Raw genomic sequence first — 17119 nt, forward strand, 5'->3', positions numbered from 1 at the left:
ATTTCATGCATCACTTTGTTCACAACATGCACTGTAACAATGCTTATTGCTTTGTATACAACACAAATCTGGAACATACTGTACAGTACAATGGCTGCATTTGTCAAATAACAGAAATCAGCTGAAACATGTTGGTATTTATTATTTTAAGAGTTTAATACTCATCATCATCATCATTTATACAGTAGGCTATAGTGCCTATCAAAGGAATTTCCATCCATCCATCCATTATCTAATCCGCTTATCCTCACAAGGGTCGCGGACGTGCTGGAGCCAATCCCAGCTGTCTTCGGGCAGTAGGTGGGGTACACCCAGAACTTGTTGCCAGCCAATCGCAGGGCACACAGAGACAAACAAACATCCGCACTCACAATCACACCTAGGGACAATTTAGAGTGACCAATTAACCTACCATGCATGTTTTTGGAATGTGGAAGGAAAAGGGAGTACCCGGAGAAAACCCACGCAGGCACGGGAGAACATGCAAACTCCACACAGGGAGGCCGGATCGAACCCACGACCTCTGAACTGTGAGGCGGACGTGCTAACCAGTCGACCACCGTGACACCTAGAGCACGACATATATTTCTGTATTCTCTATAAGAACATTTTATTCCATACTTATCATAAAAAGAGTCAAGTGGCATAATTGATCCAGAGTTATCCATAAGGTCAGCTACAAATATTATTCCCTTGTCATACCACTTTTGGAGTACATGGACCTAAAGATGGAGATGAAAGGTTTCCCCACACTGCGTTTTACCGCCCCCTCGTGTTGTTTTGAACTCACTTCTGCAGCGTGTAATTTCCTGCGTGACCACGGAAGTTGAATCTGTCCTCGTAAAGTCTTCCCGTACACTTCCGGTCGGTCACATTTCACATAATTTTGCAAAAATGGCGGATATCGATGAATTGTTCGGGAGTGATGGAGACAGCGACAATGAGCAACGAGGTACGGAGCTCTCTTTCAGCCTTCCATCTGCTAATTTTAGGACGTGAGCAAGCTCACCCACTCAAAGAACGACTTAGCTTTTGCCAACAGGTAACACACGGCGATGTTTGTTAGCACGTCTGCTAACACATGAACAACATGGGCTGAAATGAACTAAGATGAAAAAATGAATTTAAAATTTCTTAGCGCTTAATGTATAGAAGGCAGAAGTCATGCTCATTTAGCCTGTTTTATGTGAGTTTAATTTCCTGATACTTTATTTGATTTACATAAAATTGAAGCTAGTGCTAGTTATATTGTATAATAGCTAAACCATTATTTTATTTATATTCATTTAAGTTGGATATACATTGTGAACATTTTAATGTACTATTTTTTTTTTTAAAAAAGAAGAAATTTACACACCGTGAACACACGTTTATTTAAGTGCTCATAGCAGCAGCAGGTCACCTATACAGTACATTGGAACAGTAGAGTCTTGCTACAGAATAAAGTGGCCAATTTATTCTTCGAGAGATGCTAGTCTGCTTCTTGTCGAGTTTCCCTTGGACAAGGCACGTGGTCTGTAAAACATGTAGCAGAGTGTAATTTCCCCAAAAGGGATTATAATGATAATAATAAATATCAAAAGAAAATTACTGTTTCCTCCTAATCCAGTATTTACGCAGGATTTTAGATACAGATTTTGTGTTGGATATCATTTAAAAGTGCAGGTGTGCCTAATGTGAGCGATGTGCCACAGAATCTGCTTCAGGGTCCGGCTCCGACTCTGAGCAAGAACGACCTCGTTCTGCCAGCAACGCATCTGGCAGTGGCAGTGACAGTGAGCGAGAACGAGATGATGATGATGAAGAGGAAGGCCAGGAGGGGGGGAAACCCAGTATCAATGAGGTGTGTTTGATAGCTGACTACAATGAGACTCAGAAATATCACATAGTTAACAATGCAAGAGATAAGTGCTAGTCGAACACTAGCTTGTAGAAAGGTCAGGTCTTGTATTTATAGTGAATTCTCGCTATATCACGGTTCATCTCTCCATAACAGGAGTCACTGTCTGACCTTTTATGCCTAGGAACTGTTCGGGGACGACAGCGAGGAAGAACAGCACAGTCAACACAGCGGCAGCGGGCGCAGCGACAACCAATCCGAGCGGTCGGGCAATCAGTCTGATGCCAGCGTGCACTCGGATCAGGCTGAGAACGAACACTCTGATGCAGAGCAGCACAGCGGCTCGGAGCGTGGCCATCGAGACGATGATGAGGAGGACGAGGAAGATGGAGGCCGCCGGTCAGATGGCGGAAGCCCGGCAGGCAGTGGGATGTCTGGAGGGGGAAGTCCTCGCTCTGAGAGGGGCAGTGTCCGCTCTGACAGAAGGTCAGTAGCTCATTGAATCTAATGGCAGAAATTGTTTCATCACCTTTTGTCCTGCAAAGAAACTAGAGTCACGACAAGAAACATCATTTTAAATCAGCAATATGTGATTTTATAGCTTTTTGACAGGGATTGTGATCTTTGTAAAAGCTAAATATCTTTATGCTGTACAGGTGTAGCTAATAATGTGGGTGTATCTTGTTCATTTTATTTTGTTTAAGCATTCACAGTGACCTTGGAACACCGCGGTCGGGTGGGGGTACTCCTCACTCTGACGGAGAAGGGTCAGGCCGGGAGAACCATTCAGATGACGAGAAGTGGGAAGGCGGGGCTAAGAGTGACCAATCAGAGGACGAAGAGGAGAAACGGCAATACTCGGATGAAGAAAGAGTGAACTCTGATGATGAAGGGCCCAGGAACAGAAAATCAGGTACAGTGGACCCTCGATATTCACAGCATAGGGACCAGGCATTGTTGTTGGCATGTTGAATTGTTGTTTTGTGTTTTTCAGAATCTGCAAAAGGAAGCGATAGTGAAGATGATTTCATCCATAGGAGAAGCAAAGCAAAAGCCGCTTCAGACTCGGATTCTGACAGTGACATTGGCGCAAATGAAAGTAAGAGAACCTGATGAGTGTTCACTCTTCACTGCTCCTTTTTTTCAGTCGGAGTTTGAAAGGTTGTTCATTCTGTGCTCGCACGCAGACAAGAAATCTGTAGCAGATGACCTGTTCGGCGAGGCTGACGATATCTCTTCTGACAGTGATGCAGAAAAGCCTCCCACCCCGGGACAGCCCATGGTATCCACCGAAACTTTTTCATTACTGCTTCTGTCATTTTTAATGAGAATTACCAATCCGTATTGCCCTCAGAGCGTTAGACTCGTTTTGCTAATCCCTTTTTATCATGGCTCAATGAAGCGGAGTTTGATGAGCTGTTCTCTTTAGGATACAGAAGATGGTTTGGAAGGGGAGCAGGCAGAGGAGGAGCCTGTGCCTGAGACTCGTATCGAAGTAGAGATCCCCAAAGTCAGCACCGACCTTGGCTCTGACCTTTACTTTGTTAAGCTGCCCAACTTTCTCTCTGTGGAGCCCAGGTTAGCGCCAATGAAACTTTTTAGACGCACATTGTACTCACAGTATCTTAAGATATGTTTAAGTATAACTTCTGAATGTTGAATCTGAGTTCATTTGAATCACCCCTTTGTAGACCTTTTGACCCACAGTACTATGAGGATGAGTTTGAGGATGAGGAAATGCTGGATGAAGAAGGACGCACCAGGCTGAAGTTAAAGGTGTGTATTGTCTACCATACAGTGAACTGTAGCTGAATGTGTTTGAGTGGCGGTCAGTCTTTGCAACAATAACTGAAATGGAACGTTTGATTACCACATTTTCCGGGCTATAAGCCGCACCCACACTATTTTTTAGAATATTTTGGGCAAAAATCACCATCTATTGTTCTACTACATTCTACATATGCACCTGTCTTGTTTTATGTTAATAAAGTCAGCCAATCTAACACACGATGTGCTAAAGCAAGAATAGCATTTCACATTGAAACAACAGAACACACGTAACATCAGCCAATCGCATTCATGTGCACTTCACGGACCTCTAGGAAAACATAGAATCAAAGCATTACAGCACCTAATGCAATAACCTTGTCTATGGCGCCCTCGCCTGTTGAACTCCTCCACCTGCAGTCACATCTAGTTAATGGGAAATGTATTGAATTGTACTGTCATTCCGGACCTCTAGGAAAATATAGAATCAAAGCATTACAGCACCGAATGCAATAACCTTGTCTATGGCGCCCTCGCCTGTTGAACTCCTCCACCTGCAGTCACATCTAGTTAATTGGAAATGTATTGAATTGTACTGTCATTACGGTTAGAACGCCCCAAGCGGTGGAAGAAAAATCCACAGAATAGCCGCACCGGACTATAAGCCGCACGGCTCAAAATCTAGGAAAAAAGTTGCGGCTTCTTGTCCGGAAAATACGGTACTTCTGATGAGTTGGCACTGAGGATGAATTGTGGCACTTTCTTCTTCACCAAATTGTTTTAACTTAGTTATCAAATTGGAGTGGTTTCAAGCATGAACTGCATTTAATGTCATACCGCAGCATCTCAACTGGATTCAACTTTGATCTGGCCCCTCACAGACTTTTATTTACTGGTTTGTTTCGTATTGCTATCCTGCTGCGTAAGCCAAGAGTGCTTGTGTTTAAGGGCACAAACTGCTAGCATAAGGTTGGGCTGCAGCATTTTCTCATAGACACTGCAGAATGGTCTTTGCCCATAATAAATGTTACTTGAACCTATACAGTAAATCCAGCCTATTTGGTTTCTCGTGAGCATCTATTGGCTTCTTTTCATGTAAACGACTAACCTGGTAGATATGAAAACTGCCTTGAAATAATATTAGTTGGGAATTGACGCTGTGAAAGTTACTCAACTGTGGCTGACCGTTAATTGTCGCATTTTCCAGGTGGAGAACACCATTCGGTGGCGAGTCAAGCGTGACGAGGAAGGAAATGAAACACGCGAAAGCAACGCACGCATCGTCAAATGGTCCGATGGAAGGTACGTCCTAACTGTCAGCCCATCCCTTTGTCTGATTGCACTACTAATGGCGGGCCCCTCTCAACTCTCTGTGCTGCAGCATGTCCCTCCACCTGGGGAATGAAGTGTTTGACGTTTACAAAGCTCCTCTCCAGGGAGACCACAACCACCTGTTCATCCGCCAGGGTACTGGGTTGCAGGGACAGGCTGTGTTCAAAACCAAGCTCACATTCAGGTACTGGCATCCCCTTCTGTGGGCTATGAATTAAAAAAAAAGCCCTTGTTAGAGGTAGAAACTTTCACCTAAGATATCTCAAGCAATACTGTAGGGTCCTCTGCTGTGTATTGCTCCAAAGACCCAAGTTGAATCTTATTCCAAGCAACTACAGTATGGCAGCTTCTATTTACGCTTCATTGAGAAATTTGCTCCAAGTCCTTGAATTAGCTTGTACAAGATGTTCAGGTTTGTGTAATCCTTTCAGCTGCCACTTGTCCACCTGGATGCTCTGTTTCCTCAGACCACACGGGACTAGTAGGATGCCATCCAAAGCTGATTTAATACAAAACAGATGAACCTACTTCAAATTGTTTGTTTGTCACTCCCAGTTGAACTTTACTGTAAAACCGACAAATGCCAGATGTTCAATCAAGCCAAATAACGAAAGCCCTGTGGCTTGATGCTAACATATAATGCCAAACACAATAGACAGGCTAATGGAAATTGGCATTGATGTTATGGCAATATAAAGTTCCAAGCAGTGTGCTCAGTGGAAACGACGACTGTTACTGTAGTTTGGTTGGGGACCTTCTCTGCCTCTTCTGATTCTTAATTATGCTGCTTGTCTTTAAGTAGACCTCAGTGCTGTCTAGCATGTTGTGGCACAGCATGGTAAGGAGCTCAACTCTAAATTTGGACTTGCCTGTACCAAAAAAACAATTAAAAAAAAAACCTTAAAAATCCGATATTAAGTTGAGGTGCGAACGATACCAGAGTTTGCTGTGATTTCTTCTTACAACATAATGTCCATTTCTCTCAACAGGCCTCACTCCACTGACAGCGCCACACACAGGAAGATGACCTTGTCTCTGGCCGACCGTTGTTCCAAGACACAGAAGATCCGCATCCTCCCGATGGCTGGACGAGATCCAGAGTCGCATCGTAATGAAATGATTAAGGTGCCACGCGTTCTATTCTTTTTATGTTTTGAGAACACTCTTATCACCACCAGAAAAGAAATCAAAATGGCCAGTGGTGTCTAGTATACGCACATCACAGCTGCTTATATAAAGACACATTGTGACATGCTAACATAATAATGTTGGACTGTGGTCAGCGACACTGACAGTCTGTCACGCAAACCTAGAAGCTGGTTATGTCTGTGCTGCCAACCCAAACAAAGGATGCTGCTGCTGGGGTCCATCATACACAGAACCAAAACCTTGAGCCAGTTGCCTCTCCTTGGCATGGCTAATATTGTTAAGGCCTAGATACATCAATCCGACATTGGAGGTCGTGAAGCGTTGCGGCGTCTGATTGGTGTAGTGACCACTGTCGTAGCGTCGGAGCCCGTCAGGAAGCATCTGGCGGGCGTTTCAGCATGTTGAATTGGCGTTGTGAGTCATGACATTTGGTCACTCTGATTGGCTGTGAGCCTTTGCTGCAAGTACAAGAGCGAGGGTTGACGTTTTAAGTATTTCACGATACTGTGTCGGGAACATGAGGGTATACTTTGCGTGGGAGTTGATCGTGAGCGAAAAATATAGCTGAATGAATTGTTTACGTTTTTATAAACCGCCCCCGGCCAATAGCTTTCCGGTTTGATTTTTCTAACCATGAGGAATAGTGACTACCGCCGCCGATGGTATGGAAGGGTATTACATCTCACGCATGCGCAGAAGGTACTTTAATGGTCAGTGTCGCTGTCTGTCGTTGTGGTGTATTTTTCCAGCGTGATGTGCCGACAGCCGTTCCGACACGGTGGGGTAAGCGTCTGTCACAGTTGGCCAACGTCGGATTGGTCTATCTAGGCCTTTAGACTAATAGCATTTGAACTTCCATTATATGATTCGCCAGCTTTATCAGAAAAAAAGAAAAACAAATACAACAACAAACATGAGTGTTCAGTTCCCGCCATTCAAGCTTTGCGGATTACGATGACCTTGATGACTGAGTGTCTACACAGACATAAAGAAAGAACCTAATTTTTAGCAAGCAGCTTTGGTATTTATTACTGATATTGTAACGGTAAGTTACAAATCACTTGGACAATTTTGCTATTAGGCTTAGATATTTAAAGCTAAACATGGTGTGTTTCACTCACATATTTTACCCACAGATGTGTCGCTGTACAGTGGTTGGGAATCACTGAGCTATATTATTAAACTACAAAATAGGTAGTCTAGTGTATTATTGTCATCGTCAACTCATCATCAGCAATTGCACGTTGGGGCAGCATTAACTCATTAACAGTGACATAATACATTTGAAAAAATGTAATTTAGTTTCCAACTGAATGTCTGTTACTGTAGAAAGAGGAGGAGCGCCTGCGAGCGTCTATCCGCAGAGAGTCGCAGCAGAGGAGAATGAGGGAGAAGCAGCACCAGAGAGGCTTGAGCAGCAGCTACCTGGAGCCTGATCGCTACGACGATGAAGAAGAGGGGGAAGAGTCCATTAGCTTGGCGGCCATCAAGGGCAAATACAAAGGAGGAGGCGGCTTGAGAGGTGAGTACTAATCACTGGTTGGGGGTAACAAAACAGGGAAAAACAGGGACAACAACGGCATGGATGAGTGTGAACCAGGGAGCATTAACATCAATGATGCAACAGATTGAGAGATTATATATAGATATAGAATACATTCTTGAAAAAATATAATCACCTTTTTTTTTTTTAATTTAGAAATGTTTATTTGATGAGGTCACCCACTGCTGTGCTCTGTCTCACTCAATCCAGAGGAACGAGCGAGGATCTACTCTTCAGATAGTGATGAAGGCTCCGACGACGACAAGGCTCAGAGGTTGATGAAGGCCAAAAAGCTCGACAGTGACGAGGTGAGTGTCATATGCTACTCTGCACGCAGGTGGCAATGTGGTGCAGACCAGCGCTAAGGCTGAAAATCCAGCTTTTCCACACCGCCTGCATGAGTACAAAAAACAAAACAAGGGAGACGAAATGTGCTGACTCATGTTGTCCACTTGGAAGAATGTGCAACTAGTAGTTCAATGTCTGCCCTGTTACAACCGTAAAAAAAAGAAAATGTTTGGAATATGTTTTTCAATTAGGAAAATAGCATTCTATAATATTGTACTTTATAAAAATATAGAGTAATAACCAAAGGTGGGCATTTTAAGTTTGCTGGTCCGTCATCCGTCAGCAGCCTGAGTACCCATCCGTCAAACCGGACCAAACTGTAATCATCTTCGGTCAGTCTTTCATGTTATTTTAACTGCCAGTCCTTCTATAGTCAATCTGGGGGAAAAAAGTCCAACAGATGAAAAATCCATCCATTATCTGAACCGATTTGATTAAAATGGTGAAGTTTTTCTTACCTTAAGAAAAATCCTATGTCACATTGTTGCCAAATATACAATGCTGGTGGATTAAAGTCCAAAATAAAGCATAAATTGCAATAACATGTGTTTTCCTTCAAATTCCTCTTCATCTTCTTCTGTCTTTTAGCGGTTGGCAAACAACTTTTGGTGCATTACTGCCAACTTGTGAAATGGAGTGTGGGCCTGAAAAATACAGTTTCACAACTGCCTGTATTCAAAGCTACTGGCACTTTATTACTTTTTAGATAAGTGGTGTGAATAATGGATGGTCAGCCTGAGAAACGAATGATTTTTCTTTGGTGCATACCGCCACCTGCTGTGCATATGAAGTCAATGCAGTCTCGGTCGCTTTTCCGTCTCGCTTCAGCAAAACGGGAGTCCGTTAATAACGGACTGTGAGGTCAGTTCGGACTTGACCAGGTTAGTTATGATTACACAGATGGATGAAAATCCATTTCCATCTTAGTCCGCCTTCCATCCCCCCATCTATCGTCTAACGTCAGCAAAACGGGTGTCCGTTATAGACGGACTGGTCCATCGGTCAGACGGAATGCCCACCGATGGTAATAACATATATTAATAGAATTTAATGATTGAAACAGTTTGTGGTTCATTATTTGGGCCTAATGCTTCAATTCAGTTCATTGTGGCGCTCCTGATGTATTTGTGTTGATTGCAGGAGGGTGAGGGGTCAGGCAAACGAAAGGCAGAAGATGATGAGGAAATGGCCACAAAGAAAGCCAAGAAATATGTGATCAGTGATGAAGAAGAAGAAGAAGAAGAAGTGGAGGAGGAGGAGGGGGAGGGGGAGGGGGAGGAGGGGGAAGGGGAAGAAGTGGAGGAGGAAGAAGACGATGAATAGAACTTTTTTTTTTTCTTTCACTGAACTATCAGTGCCCGGCCCACATGGCTGATGAACAGCCATACCTTGTTTTGTATATATTTTTTTAAGGAGAACTTTGTGTAGGTGTGTACAATTGTGTGATTGCTTGATTATGTCATGTACAGCTGAAGTGAGAAATAAAGAAACAGTTTACTTATGTAACACAACATTCACAAGGCCTTTTCTACATCTTTTTTGACGTGTGATTCAAATGCAAGAGTCACACTGTAGCGAGGTTATGAAATTTACAGAAATACAAGTTTCCAAATAAAAGAAATGCTATTTGGATACTACTTTATCAATGCTACAAAGTGGCTTTGTGTCAAGACCTGACTGAAAGGAAATGAAAGTAATGAAATGCTGTTTAATGAACCACGTTCTGTCAACTAAATGTTTATTCAGTTAAATGAGTCTATCTACACAAGGTGCCTTTGAGATTTAAAAAAAAAGTTGGTTTTCCATTGAATTTCATATTCATTGTATTAAATAGATGCAATATAATAGTTATGAATGCATACTTTTAACGCTCCCACACTTTTCAACTGCAAGCAATGTGCATTCATCACACTTTTGGACACTGGCTAACTTTAACATCTAATAAGCACAGATGATGGACCTTCAACTTAGCAATATGATTCAACAATTATTAACAAATATATTTTTTATTTTATTTTATTATTCTTGATCATTGATGTTTCACTGTACGACTGAGTGGGCATGTCAGGTTTAACAATATCGAAGTACACATGATTAAAATGGTCAAATGTGAGATTAATTAAGACAGCAGAATTTCATTGTTCTACATTTTCCCGATGACTATTTGTGTTGAGGTCACCATAGGCACTTTATATTGATATTGACACAATTTCTGATAAATTGAATAATCTGGAAAAAAATGTGCAAATGTGAAAGCTAGATGCAGCACCTACTCAAAAAAAATCCATCGGTATATGGGGTAATTTTTAACTGGTTAATTTGTCAGAATGGATTGGCTGGAATTATGTTAAGTTTCTCTCTACATATTTTTTAACATAGGATTTTGGGGGGAGAGAATGGAAAAGCGTGATGATGAAGCTGCATTGTCAAAAGTTTTTTCAATTTCATATTGCCACAAAAGTGTGTTCATTTTCACAAGTTTTCTGTACTGACATACTGTATATGTTTTGTGTATTCTTCTAGAATACTTGTCCAGCAACATTTCTGTTGAGAGGCTATCAGGACAACTTTGTATAAATTATGTAATATTCACAAATGAGATGTGATCGCCTTTTAATTTATTTGTCCAGTGACGTCAGTGTTCCTCATGCTTGACAGCGAGTGAGGTCACATGAGGTTGTCTCCATCCTCATTGAACCACACAGTATGACAAGAATGTATGAATGCAGCAACAGTACTCGTTACTAATTCAAGTTCATCTGCCATAATGACGCACTGTCACTCGGAAACACAAGCACACACATTCATTTGGCACATAAAAAGTACACGCCTAGACTAGGTTGTCAGTGATCTTGAAAGAAAAAGAAAGATACACCCACAATAATTGTCTCTGAAATAACTGACAAACATGTGATAATGAATAAAAATATACAGAAAATTAACAAATGAAAATCAGGCACTGCTATTCTTTTAGTACAACAGAATTATTTTTATTTATTTATTTTTTTATTAAAGATGAAGTCAACACCCACATTTTCTTTACAATATGTTTTATGTATATATATATATATATATATATATATATATATATATATATATACACACTCACAAAAGAATATATTTATACTGTGTACATAGAGAGAAAGAGAGAGAGAGCCACATAGCCATCTCAGGCGGCGGCCATTTTGTCACTTCTGTCGACTGAAAATGACATCACAACTGCTCAGTGCTCAGGTAACGACCAATCACGGCTGACCTGTTTTCTAAAACTGAGCCGTGGATGCCCCCTCAGCTAGCTAAAAACGGGTGGATTTCTCATATTCCACAAACGCAATATTAATATTATTAATACACAGAATACTGTGTTTGGACTAGTAGGCCTGCATAGAATACATTCTGGAAAAAAATACGTTTGCGTTGATTTCTGCTTTAATCCTAACAGAATGTGAAACGCCATAGACAGGCTAATGGACCTAATAATAGATTTTGATGTACGAACCTTCAGACAATTGCTACTATAGCACAGACGAAGCAGCAACACAGAAATGCTTTACATGCCGCATTTCTTTCAGTGGGTCTCAGTGCTGCTGGGCATGTTGCGGCACGACATGGTACAACGTTGTACAACAGTTGGATACTGTACAAATGAAAACCATCACTTAAAGATCAACACGATAGCATGTGCTTACTGTGTTTGTATACCAGCAAATACAAAGGCACTTTTCCACAAAGCTGTATGTACCCTTTAACTTTGGCCATAGCATGCAATTGGCTGGCAACCGCTGAAGGGTGTACACACCTCTTGCTAATAGTCAGCTGGCATCGACTCCCATAATGAGGACAAGCACCTTGACTACCAAAACTGGCAAAACACTATGTGATTAAGTAAGAGTTCCGTAGAATGACTGCATTCTCCCTCCTGACAACCTGCTCTGTGTGCTACACGCACACGCAGACACACACACGTTGGCGCTCGCGCATCACTCTCCCCGTGAGGCCTCCTGAGTGCTGTTCACTCAGTTAAGGCTTCAAGATTTTATCTTCAAAGGAGCCCGTTGGGCAACAACAACAACTAACAGAAGGTTGACTTGTGAACGGTATGAGCAAACAAAAGCTAAATTAACCGATCGTTAGCCAACATAAAACAGTTCATATTCACTTGTGGTAGGAAGAAGCCAGAAGCTTTTCAAGTCCTTCCCTTCATGCTGACTCCAACTGTGCACAGCAAACTAACTTTTAGGCCTGCCTATGTGTCTTCTCTGTGCATCTGATTGCTGATTGCAACTGGGTTGAAACCTGAGCATTTATTCCATATCCTTGAGATCCAGCTTAAGTACGCACTTTGTCCTCACGAGTAAGACAATTCACCGCACTAGTAAATTGAGTATTGCACACTAGTGTAATGATTGTACTTTACTAGTGAATATTTTCCCACTATATTGGTGCCACCTATGACATATTACAAAGTAGAATGCAGTTAAACCTTATTATTAAATTACTGTGCTGTACTACTAACATTACGAGGAACAACTACCGGTAGTAGGCATTTGTCATACCATTAGTAGCCTCTTGAAACATGCTTGTAGCACCAAAATGCCCTCTAGTAGTTTTCCATAAAGCTGTTTGAGCATTTATTCAATATCCTTGATATCCAGCTTAAGGTCCATGTAGTGTACTTATACACTCTTTATCCTCACTAGTAATACAGTTCGGATAGAACAAACATTTTCCCCAAAATGCATACTAGTAGTTTTGCCATGTTATATATATATTGATATCCTTGCACTAGTGTACATTTTTTTGTCCTCAGTAGTAGGCCAAGTTTGGCATATTTGCAGGATAACTTCAGGTTGCTAGAGAAGCAAAAACTGCGCACTAGTTGACAACTGCAACTGCATGCTTCGATTACTACAGGCGACATAAAATTGTACTAATTGACATCTAGGGCTTCAGTAGGAGTACTAGTAGCAAGCAAATGTCAACAAGTGCACAGTTTTGCTTCACTGTTTTGTACAAAACTATCAATCTTGGGGTTGTTTTCTGCAGAAAGTTTGGTCAAATTGACCTAAGTTGTGGATCGGTCCATTTTTGACCCAAAATTGTGTTATTTTTAACCCAACTGTTTTTAGAGTGAAGACATTGCCACATGATGCAAAATTTGCCATGCGGCTCATGTCTTGCAAAGGGCAGGTTTTGTCAGGAGGGATGTGCTGCACCACCTCAGACTGCAGTGGGTTATGTAAACCCCGTTCCACACAGCAAAGCAAAGGGAAGGGTGGTAGTGGGTAAAAGGCAAGAGGGAGGGAGATGGCACTCCACCGTCAGTACAGATGGTGGATGAGGTAGAGGGAAGGGCTGCAGCATTTTACCCTCGCTGTCCCCCCCTCATTTTTCTCTCCGTATCACTACCTCCATCTTCCCACAGGCCCGTCAAAAGCTGTTACATCATCTTTTCTGCAATGGAAGACCGATGTTTTCTTTGCTGTGGAGCACTGGTCCCCAAACTACGGCCCGCGGGCCGGATACGACCCACCTTCACATTTGGCCCGGCCCCCTGAACAATTCCAGAGACGCATTATGATTTTTTTTTTTTTCAGTCTGGGGGCCACGCGATCGCGACTAATACACGCATAGAATGTGAGATTCTATTCCACCCTTTTGCAGTCTGCCAGAAAAAGTACTATTTGGTTATCATGTATTTCATAAAAGTGTTATTAAATATTTTCTGACTTTATTTTTTCTGTGAAGCACCCACACTGTAAAATCCAATAGCTGCTCTGACTTGCAAACATGAGTTAACTTTACTACTAGGTTATTAAAAATATGCCTTTATGACTCATATTTATTGAGTAGCAATCACTTGCATGCTTAAAAATGCAAAGTACTTAATGTTTAGAGTAAAGATTACTTGTTTTATAGTTCAGGTCTCTTGCAACAATAAGTAGCAAACACTCTCATTCAAGCCTGATCTATTCCACACCCGGGTCAGTAGGTGGCGGTAATGGTCACTGGAAAGGTGTCCAACGCCGTTAAACTACAAAGAAGAGGAAAATCATTCTCCCGCTCTGCTAACAATTGTTGAGGAAGGTACTGGAATGGATGATATCCAGAACTTTTTTTTTTTAACTCCACTGTTATAAGGAGAAGAAATGTTTTTGTAGGCACTTTTAAAACTACCTTTTTAAATATTTGTGAGTGTTATTAATTTTGGAATATTGAAGTGCACTTGTCAGCATATTGGTTCTTGTAGTCTAAACTGTTATTATAGTTTGGAAGCTGTTTACTGTATTGTTTGTACAATATTAAAGCGATGTTTGTGGATGCCATTTAAGGCAAACTTTAAAAAAGTAGAAATGGAATATAAATAAAAAACAATTTATATTTGAACTTTCAACTGTGTTATCTTGATTTATTATGTGTAATTGTAGGCCTTTGCAACTATTTGCATGAAAGAAATTAAAGTCCTAAAGTGGAAAAATTCATATGTAACATGGGACGTCCCATTTAGAATTTTAACTTTCACTATCTCTGAGGAAGTTGAAGCCTAGGCAGAGGTCTGTGCTTGCTGAGTGTCGTCAAATTAGAAATGAAACTCGATACTGATCAACAAAATTCCAGCTCCATTTGATGACCTTCTGGACCTACGTAACTCTGAAACGCACACAGATGACGATGTAATCATGGCAACAATTCAAATAGCATGTTAATTTCAAGCTTAATCAAACACAATATGTTCAAGATGTCAGAGTGCACATGTGTCATGTTGGTGGCCATTAGCCCCCACCTCAGCATGGCACTTCTCCCAGCTGATGCTTATATAAGAGGCTAATAAATAGAGCAGAAACTCCTCAAAATCTCAAACACTTACACAGGACACAGATCGCAACCCGGTGAAAACTTTTTCCCTTACATACAAGCAAGTGGTCATAATAAACACACACACACACGCTCGCACACAGTGCACATAAGCACGCACACACACATTTATAACAATTGCGTCTTGTCTGTTTCCTGAGCCGCTGACCCTTACCAAATTGGGTCAGCCTGTTCAGCTCAAAATGCGGAGATTAATCGGTAAACAATTGGTCGCCACCGGTTAGGAGCTGTTCTGAGTGCCTATTACGCCACATAAACAAGCTAGAGGCACCGCTGTGGGGGCCGGTAATTAGGGAGCAAAGTGTTCTAAATCATTGTTTACCACACTGGGGCTTTGCGTTATGCGGAAGTGTCAAATTCAAGGCCCGCGGGCAAGGTGCGGCCATTGATATATTCTATGTAGCCTATCGCTTGTTGACTTTTCTTTTTTTTTTTTTTTAATTGCAAGAGTACACCCCTCACATTTGTGTAAATATACATTTTTATGGGAAAACACATAAATGACACATTACCACATGATTCATCGTGTGCACAGTAAAAACAACGATGAAACTGTGCAGAACATAAAAAGATTTTTTTTAATTCTCATATGAAATCAGACGTAAAGATAAATACTGAAAGAAAGACAGTCTAGGCAATGTACATATGAACAATATTGAAACAATGACAATTTATATTGTAGCACATAGTGTTCAGCAGTAGTAATTTATGCAAAAAATATGTAAAGTAAAATATATATATATATATATATATATATATATATTACTTTGTTACAGCTCTAGCTGTTATGAAATGCGCTATATGAATAAAATTGTATCGTATATATATATATATATATATATATATATATATATATATATATATATATATATATATATATATATATATATATATAATATAAGGATTAGGCATTCAACTTGACACATCCAGGTTCCGGACAAAATAATTTGTGGATCACAAATAAGCAAAAATAAGGCCAACGCCAATAAAATTGTATTCATTACAAAAAACAACGGACCAAAAAAGTGTGAGGACTGGCAGAACAATGCCATGAATAATCAAATGTAAACAGAAAACGCTTGCAAAAGGCAAGAACAAAATTGCACCTGAAAAATACAAACCAAGGAGTCTAGAAAATAACTCTTGGCTTGGCAGTGAGCAAAGGTGCCTGAGAACTCATCCCCTCTCCCCAACCTGCAGTATTTCAGAACCCGCTGAGACAGTACACAGTGCTCCTGACCTCATTCTTTTCTTATTTAACCAGCCTGTCAGCACCAAGCCAAACTATCTCCCACCTCTCTCTCTCTCTCTCTCTCTCTCTCTGGCATTATCTCATGCCCACGGCCATGGCTGTGTCACCCATGTTCATTACCCCGCTTACTTAGGTGATCCACACAGCAGGATCGCTGATGCACAGTGAGCCATCTTTGCATTTGATAGGTGGTAAACGCGCCATGTTTGTGCATACACTATATGCACTTGACCTAAATAAGGATTGCGTGGTCTTGATGGAGGTCTGAGAAAGTTTCAATGTAGATGAATTATGTAAGAGTGGAATATTGTAATATTATCTGTGCCTCACTCTGCTGTCAAAGTCTCTCTGCGGTGCCAATTTAGATATTTGTATATTCCAATTAGTGTTTGAGAGGTAACTCATTCCACTGTACATTTCTCACATGTGTAAACAGCGTTGGGAACAGTGCACACTGTTGGCTGCCAGTTATGTAACAGCGTGTACTATACTGAACACCCAGAATGAGAAACACAGGAGTCTTACATGTCGCTAATGCACAACGATGTGCCTCAATGCACATAGTCACAAGGTCTCACTCTGTTCCTGACCCTCACGCAGCCTCGGTAATTGCGTCATTTTCTTTTACTAATTTTAAATTGGTCTTGTTTTCAACACTGCTTGTTTCGCAGGCTAGATTATGGGAAATAATACATAACCCTAATTTCCATGGAGGAATAAGGCACTGACTAAGTCAGAGCCCGTTAAACTCACAAAAAATTGAGGATAATTGACTTTTGGGTGACATTTCAGGTAAGGGTTTGCTACATTTCGTACTGAAATCCACCTTGAAATCCTGTCGGGCTCAAGATTACAACACAAACTGAAGGTTTGATACAGATTAAAACTAGTATTGGATTACATGGTCTAATCTGATCTCAGAATCGTTCTCTCTCTTTTGATCATCACACTTTCAAGATTTTATCCAACCCGATAATCAAAATCGCATCAGATTACCTTTGAAAAACTAGCC

At 41.1% G+C, this 17119-nt stretch overlaps 1 protein-coding gene across 1 annotated transcript; it reads left to right on the top strand.

The window, feature by feature from the left end:
- The first annotated feature begins 788 nt into the window (after positions 1–788).
- Positions 789–9499, top strand: leo1 (LEO1 homolog, Paf1/RNA polymerase II complex component). Its single transcript, XM_086026720.1, has 14 exons — positions 789–952; positions 1695–1843; positions 2025–2326; positions 2545–2753; positions 2835–2939; positions 3028–3122; positions 3270–3418; positions 3532–3616; positions 4815–4909; positions 4989–5123; positions 5929–6064; positions 7418–7610; positions 7842–7939; positions 9120–9499. Exons 1-14 carry the CDS (start codon positions 895–897, stop codon positions 9300–9302), a joined length of 1992 nt encoding a protein of 663 aa, XP_085882846.1. The 5' UTR covers positions 789–894; the 3' UTR covers positions 9303–9499.
- Positions 9500–17119: the final 7620 nt, after the last annotated feature.

The sequence above is a fragment of the Filicampus tigris genome, chromosome 3 (assembly GCF_054856515.1).
Source record: "Filicampus tigris isolate MCC_2025a chromosome 3, RoL_Ftig_1.0, whole genome shotgun sequence".
NCBI lineage: Eukaryota > Metazoa > Chordata > Actinopteri > Syngnathiformes > Syngnathidae > Filicampus > Filicampus tigris.